General features: G+C 65.4%; 1 protein-coding gene across 1 annotated transcript in view; it reads right to left on the bottom strand.

Annotated features, from left to right (window-relative positions):
* Positions 1-6,355, bottom strand: part of Arse (arylsulfatase E (chondrodysplasia punctata 1)) — a 24,398-nt gene extending 18,043 nt beyond the window's left edge. The window contains exons 1-6 of the mRNA XM_023706893.1: positions 6,161-6,355; positions 2,968-3,017; positions 2,611-2,760; positions 1,999-2,120; positions 1,464-1,586; positions 7-66 (exon numbers count right to left, since the gene is read on the bottom strand). Coding sequence (XP_023562661.1) covers positions 7-66; positions 1,464-1,586; positions 1,999-2,120; positions 2,611-2,760; positions 2,968-3,005 — 493 coding nt within the window. The 5' untranslated portion in view covers positions 3,006-3,017; positions 6,161-6,355. The remainder of the gene's footprint in view (positions 1-6; positions 67-1,463; positions 1,587-1,998; positions 2,121-2,610; positions 2,761-2,967; positions 3,018-6,160) is intronic.
* Positions 6,356-7,383: the final 1,028 nt, after the last annotated feature.

Here is a 7,383-nt window from a genome sequence, read left to right on the forward strand (position 1 = left end):
CGTGGCGCAGCGGGTGGTGGCAGTGGTCGCGGGGGGACGCGCAGTTCAGACCCAGGTGCCACTTGCCTGCGGACGACGGGGAAAGCGGGGAGGGATTTTATTGATGGACAAGGATCCTGCGGAATACCTCTCTGCCTCCTTGCCACCTTCCCTCATTTCTCTCCGTCTTTACGCTTTGAGGCTCTCGCCCAGGAGAAGCCTCCCAGTGCTGAATCTTGTCTGTCTGAAGGATGTCACTCCACACTGGTGTGAGGTGCACCCGATTCCCCATGTGTGATTCTATGTGTCCTTTTTCACGGCTGCATAGTGCTCCCTTGCGCACAAATGCCACAATGTCAGCCAACTGTTCCTGTCCTCACAGGCAGCTCCCTGGGGAAGAATCTAGCTGGATGAGATGGAAATTCCAGTTCTAGACTATCAAGCGATCTCCACACAGATTTCCTGTTAACGCTGAGCAGCCACGCCGGGAGCCGGGGTGGGGAGGGAATTCACGGCCGCGTGCCAGGCGTCTGACGTCGTTGGCACGCCAGCGGGGCCTCGCCCAGGCACGGCCGCACTCACGGCAGCGTCTCCGAGTTGGGTAACTTCTGAGGGACTTGTGACACATTCCCACGGCCTGGAGGCTGGCCACAAGAAGAACCGGTTCCTCCCCAGCACGAGGCCCAGTGTCCGGCGGGCACCGAGTGTGGCCGTCTCGCCGCTGTCCCACGTGGCCACGGCCGCTGTCCTCAGAGCTCCATCCTGCCCCGCGAGACCCACCGCGGTGCCCCCGGCGGGTTTACCCCTCAGCCTGCGCCAAAGCAGTCTGCGGGTCTGGCGTCCGCCAACATAGGGACAAGGTGGCAGGAAAACGGCCAGAGGCGCTGGCTCATGCCCGGGATGCAGCCGCGTGGGAGGACGAGGCGGGAGGGCTGCAGCGTCGCTCAGCCGGGGACACCAGCTGTTCCCTCGTGGTGCACGGCGCAGAAGGGGCGCAGGCGCTCCCCGCGCTTCCGCGTGCACGGCGGCTCCTTCTTTGCTGAGACCCTGTGCGCTGGCGGAGCCGGCGGGGGCTGCTCGTGGTTGCAGCCCCGAGTCTGTCACCAGGGCGTCGGCAAAGAGGTGCGTGACGGGGACAAGCGCACACGGCGCGCTCAGGCCGGAGCAATCCAACTGGCGACAGGCCGCTGCCGTCCAGGGAGGCGCCTGCGTTGATCGGAGGTGCGAGGGACGCTCCTGCCTCAGCTTCCCGAGCAGCTCGGGCTGCAGGCGCCGGCGTCACACCCGCCGGGTCTCGAGCTTTGCGCTGGCAGCAAGCAAGCACACCCCAGGGGTCGTCGATGTCCCCGCGTGGCCAGCGCCCGGCAGCCGCTCGCCCCCGGGTGGGCGTCCTCTCCAGGAGCTGCTGCCTGCCCCCCTCAGCACCCCGCCCGTGCGTTTCCAACCTTTCCTCTGACTACTCTCCGCAAAAGCACCGCGCGTACCTATGAGGCCTGTGGTGTAGCCTTTTTCTTTCAAAATCTTTGCGAAAGTTATCTCGCTGGGCGGGAGGCCGCCGGCGACACCGGCCCACTGGAGCACGCGGTACCCGTTGTAGGACACCATGCCTTTGGGGACCAGGGTTAAAAAGAAAAGTTGGTGTTATGTATTTCATTTTTGGATTGACTGTCACTAATTTCAAACAAAGTACAATAGTTGGTAGAAATTCCCGCTGTTCAAAATTGAATACCCGCTTCCCGCTTCTCGTCTGTCTGTCTGTCTGTCTGTCTGTCTGTCTGGCTGGCTGTCTGTCTGTCTGTCTGAGGTGGTGGCAGCTGCCTCCCAACAGCCAGACGAAGGAAACTCTCATGTCGCACACATGAAAGCCGGAAAATGCCCCGAATGTGGGAAACACTCCAGGAAGCAGCGGAAAGCGCCTGAAGTGTTTCTCCCCTTGGCGGCCGGCTCCCGCTCCCGGGCCGTCTCGTGACAGCGCAGTGTCACCCTTTCGCCCTGTGCTCGAGGGACAGCCGCACGCACCTGAGCGGATGGGGTAGCGCCCCGTGAGGAAGGCCGCCCGGCTCGGGGTGCACACGGACGCGGCCGCCAGGTGCTGCGTCAGCCGCACGCCATCCCGGGCGAGCTGGTCGATGTTTGGCGTCCTGCGGAGGGGACGGTGGTCAGCGGACCCGGGAGCATCGGCGGCTACAGCGCCCGCAGTGACCCCAGAGGGCTCCCACGCGAGGCGGGCATCTGGGGTCCCCTGAGGTGGCCTGGGTCCCATGGTGCGGTTTGAGCAGACCCAGCAAGGATCTTCCTGCCTCAGCCTCCTGGCGCCCCACTGTAACTTCCCTGGTTTTGGGTAACAAGTTGCAGGCCTGCCTACAGGGGACGCGGGGGTCCGGCCTGCCCTGCAGCTGCGGGGGGGTTTGGCAGACTGGGAACCCCATCTGTGCCACTGAGGGTAGGGGGCAAAAGTCCCACTGGGCGGGTGACAGCAAGCGGCAGGTGTCCCGGCTTCCAAGCCCGACGTGTTTCACACTGGGCGCCAAAGTCTGGGAGACGGGCTGGGACTGCCGGGGTGACGTGTGCCGCTGCATCCCGCAGCCACGCGTGGGCGACTCTGCTCCAGGGTCCCTGGGTCCCCCTTGCCTGAGGGTGGAGTTGCCGTAGCAGCCGAGATCGCCAATCCCGAGGTCATCCGCCATGAGCAGGAGAAAGTTGGGCTGGGACGTGGTCGCAGCGTTGCAGGTGGGCAGCCACAGGGCCACGGCCACGCCGAGTGCCACGGCCACGCGGGCCCTGCAACGCAAGGCACCGAGGCTCAGCCCGGAGCCTGGGAAACGCCGCGTGGCTTCCCAGGCCCTCGTGTCCCCGTCCCCCAGGAGCAGGCCTGCGAGGCAGAGGCCCGGCTGGGCGTGGAGGCTGCCCGGGGAGCCCAGTGCGCAGCGCAGTGAGCGGGTGAGATGACGCAGGCGCCGCAGCGCGGCCAGCTGTCACCGCGCTTACCAGAAGCCGTAGTCGGGGTGGAGCACGGCCACAGGCATCGGCGTCCTGCGAGAGAGGGCAGTCAGGGCCGGGCCGGCGTCCAGGCGGCCTCTGCCTCTGCGTCGCGCCACACAGCCGTCCCGGCGCCGATCCCTCGGTCCAGCGCCCAAGACCTCACGGAGCCACGCAGCGCTCTGGCCACGTACCCACGGCGCGTGGCCTGTGTCTGGTGGCACAAGCCGTGGCACCTCGGCTTGGTGGTGCTGGCGGGAGACGCCCTTGGTGCTAGGACTCCAAGTTGGGACCCCGGGGCCGCACCTCACGCCTTTTTTTCTTCTCCTTTTGAACTTTTTGGACCAAGTTCGCGCGCTTCTAGCTGGTCACCCGAACAGGTCGTCTGAAGACGACCCTGCGCAGCGGGACAACCGGTCGGTGCTGAGCTCCTGTCATTTTGTTCAGTGAAATTGTGTCATTTGCAGTTCTTTTCCTTAACTTGCACAAATTGTGTTTTTAATTTTTCGAAATCAAATGTTGTTTTCTAAAAAGAGACCAACGAGAGCCGCGCCTCGCGGTCCCCGCAGGGTCTCCACGCGGAGCCCGCACCCCAACCCCAGGTCACCCTGGCAGGGTGGGGGGGCGGGCTCAGGCCGACTTCCGGTGCGCGGCCGGACTGTGGGCACGACCCGGAAGTGATTCCTCCCGGGTGCGGGTTCCGCCCTGAGGTCACCGCGCGTCCCGCGGCCCGCCCCGCCGTCTCCTGCACCCGGCTCTGCGGCACCCCGAGCGGCCCGCGCGCGGACCGACTTCGCACGGCGAGCGGGGCGAAGCTCCCCCGCGACTCCTCATTGTTGTTATTATTATTAGAGAGAATAAAAATAGTAAAAAAACTCAAAACGGAAAGGTTACAGAATTTCACTAAACAGAACGGGAATCCAACAACGGTGGTTCCGCTGCAGGACTGGCGCCTCCAAGTGGGCTGCTCAGACGAGCAGGGTCGAGCAGCCGACTGGGTCACAAAAAGTGACAGACAGTTAAAGAGGCGAAGAAAAGATGTGAGCACGCGCTGCGCCTTTCCAGAGGCTGCAGGAATCTGCCGTGACTCGCATCTCAGCAGCGACGGCCCGCGTCCCCCAGTCCGGTGCACACGCATGACCTAGAAATTCCCCTTTCCGGGCTGCGTCCTGAAAGCGCCGAAGGCATGGTGTGCAGGGACCCACGCGCGCCTGCGTCCGTATTTGCTCAGCCCCAGCCATACCAGCCGCCTCTGGGGAGCAGCCCACGCGTGCATCCACAGGGGAATGGACACCGTGGAGTACTATGCAGCCCTGAAGAAGGATAAACTGGAGTTCCATGTGGGACAATGGATGCACCTGGAGATCAGGATGTAAACTGCAATCAGCTGCATGAGCTTCAACAACGCACCATTCCTGAGTCACTTAAAGGGTACGTAAAGAGCAACTGAAGGGTAACACGAAGCATGGAGACTTTTTAATTTTGGGACAGTGTCACATTCATCCGCCACGCAGAGCTGGATCGTGCAGCACCCCCGCCTCAACCTCCAGGGTGCTGGGCTCCCGGGCGTGTGGTGAACCAGCCTGGGCTCTGTGGGTGCCGCCCCAGCCTCCCCGCTCGCCTGCGGACCAGACACTGCGTGGGTGAGGGCTGCGGCTGCTGCGGGGAGGAGGCCCAGGGAAGTGGCACCGGGAGAGGAGGCTGGGGGGGGGGGATGGAGGGAGGAGGCCTGGGGAGGAGGCTGGGGAGGAGTGTGGGGAGGAGGCTGGGGAGGAGCGTGGGGAGGAGGCCCGGAGGGAGGCCCATGGAGGTGGCACCAGAGGAGGAGGCGTCTGGGAGGAGATTCCGGGGGAGGAGGCACCCAGGAGGAGGCACCAGGGAGGAGGTCGTGGGAGGAGGCTCTGGGAGGAGGCCCAGGGAGGAGGCCCGTGGAGGAGGCTAGGAGGGAGGCCCAGGGAGGAGGCCCTGGGAGGAGGCCCGGTGAGAAGGCACAGAGAAGGAGGCTCCAGGGGAGGAGGCTCTGGGAGGAGGCAGCCTGGAGGCGGACAGGAGGCAGCCGGGAGGAGATTCGGGGGAGGAGGCAGCCGGGCCGGCTTGTCGGGCAGGCAGGGCGCGGCTGGGCGGCGGCGGGCGAGAGCAGGCAGGTCGGCAGCGCAGCGCGCCCATTTCGCGTTTGTTGATTGCAGCACGCAGCTGGGGGCGCGCCGCTGGGATTAAAGAAGAGCAGACGGAAGAAAGCACAGGGACACGCACACACACACGCACACACATGCACCCAGAAAACCACACGGACACACAGACACGCACCCCTTAGCACGAGCCTAGCCCCCCGCGTCCCAGGAGCCCTGCGCCTAGTGTCACCCCGGAGCCCGCGTGAGCGGCCCGCGCCTGTGACCAGGGTGTGACACCACTGGGCTTGTGCCCTGCACACGCAGCTGCGCACACGTGGTGTGAACACGAGTGTGGCACGCGGGATGATGGAAGGGAGGTGTAAACTGTACGGCCCGAAATGAGTGTCGTCCCTGCTTCCGGCGGCTGGGACAGTCGGGGCTGCGGCATGGGTAGCCCACATGCCGGCACGGCGAGCACGTTGTGTGGCACCTGCACGTCCCTAAGCCAAAGGCACGTACAGCGTCCAGTCGTGTAGCACATAGTCCTGAGGACAGACTCGGAAGTGGATGGAGCCTGTCCTGGCGTACACAACTGGTAGCTGCGTTGAGTGAAAACAGTCATATAAAGTATTACAGAATTGGGAAAAAAAGTTTAGCCGGGGAGACGGCTCAGTAGAACAAGCGCTCGCCTGGCAGGCGCAAGGGCCTGAGTTCAAATCCCGGTTCTGCAAAAGGAAAAAAAAAAAAACCCAACCAAAAACCAGTATCAGTCTGTAGTTGGAATTGCCTGTGCTATGCCCAGTGCGTGTAGAACTCACGAAGCCTTTCCAGCGCGTGATGCAGGACTTTTGTCCGCTGGCGGCCCGGGGATGGAACGCACGCTGCAGCGAGTGCGCTTTCTCCCCCGTGCCCTTTACATGCCCCTTGTGAGCGCGTTCGGAAGCGTGGCGCGCCCAGCGCTGCGTGGGTCCCCCGCGTCTGCTGGCCCTGCTGCTCTGCGAGCGCCCGGGTCGCACTCGTCCCCTGCCCGCCTTCCTGCCCAGAGCTTCTCTCTGTCCCGGCGTCCAGGGGAGCCGCGCGCTTACCTGCGTTGCACCCCGCAGCTCTGCACACCTGGGCCGGCCACGGCCACGGCCACGGCCACGGCTGCTGGTGACGCCCTGGTGACGCCCGGCGGGTGGCGCAGGCCCGGCGCGGGCTGCTGGGCACCGTGGGACAGGCCCGGGCAGCGGGGAGGGCCGGCCGGGTGGCTGCACCACGCCTCTGTCACGCCCAGGCGCCCACGAGCGGGTCCCCGCGGAGCTGTGTGCGGGAAGCCGCCGCTCGCCTCAGCTGGCGCCCGCCCGCGGCCTGCTGCTGTCGCCTGCGTCGCTGCTTTAAAAACACAAGCGACGGGGGCCGGCCGGCTAGCGCAGCCGAGTGCCCGCCTCAGCCTTGCAAAAATAAATCCAGTGGCGAGAGAAAGGCAGGAAATGCCTCAGGAAGGGGCCGGGCTGGGGCTCGGGAGGCCGGGCAGCCGCACCGCGGGCACCGTGGGCAGGGCGGGCAGCGGGCAGGGCGGGCAGGGCGGGCTCGTGCACTGCTGCCGGGCAAGAGACAGAGACAGACGGACAGACGGAGGCGGACAGGCGAGACAGCGCACCCCGCAGTGCAAGCGCTGGGCGGCATTCCTCGCATTCTCTCGCCTCACGCTGCTGCCCGGGACTCCCGCTGACAGCACCGCCGGGAAGGAGCTGAGCTCAAGCTGAGGGCGCGGCCAGCGAGCGAGCGAGGGAGGACGACGCGCTGGGACCCCAGCCCGGGCCAGCAGTCGCAGTCTGCCTGCAAGACCGTGTTTCCTTCTGGCTTCCTTGGGTTGCTTTTTGTTGTTGTTGTTGTTTGTTTGTTCCTGAGACAGGGTCTCCCTGGGCGGTGTGGGCCGGCCGTGAGCTGGAGACCGTCCTGCCTCAGCCTCCGAGTGCTGGCACGGGGGGACCTGCGCTCCACGCCCGGCTCTTTTGTGTTGTAACAAATCTTTTCTCCTGCCTTATTGTGCTCCCCGAGAGTTTGCTCCCCGTCCCTCAGGCTGCGCAGGGGACCTGCCCCTGGACCTGCGGCCTTCTGTCCCTGGGGCCTGCGGGGCGAGGGGGCCGCCTGCGCCCTGCCCACCCGGGGCAGGCGTCTGGGCTCGGGGAGACCGAGGCAGCCGGGATCTCGGTGTCGTGAGCGGCGATGGCTGGTCACCCCGAAAACGAAGCCCAGAGCCCAGCGCGTCCCGGGCACGCCCCGCCTGGCGCCACCCGCCAAGCCCTGCGCCCACCTCCCGGTGCACGGG

Source organism: Octodon degus, unplaced genomic scaffold (genome assembly GCF_000260255.1).
Source record: "Octodon degus isolate 3935 unplaced genomic scaffold, OctDeg1.0 scaffold00274, whole genome shotgun sequence".
Classification (NCBI taxonomy): domain Eukaryota; kingdom Metazoa; phylum Chordata; class Mammalia; order Rodentia; family Octodontidae; genus Octodon; species Octodon degus.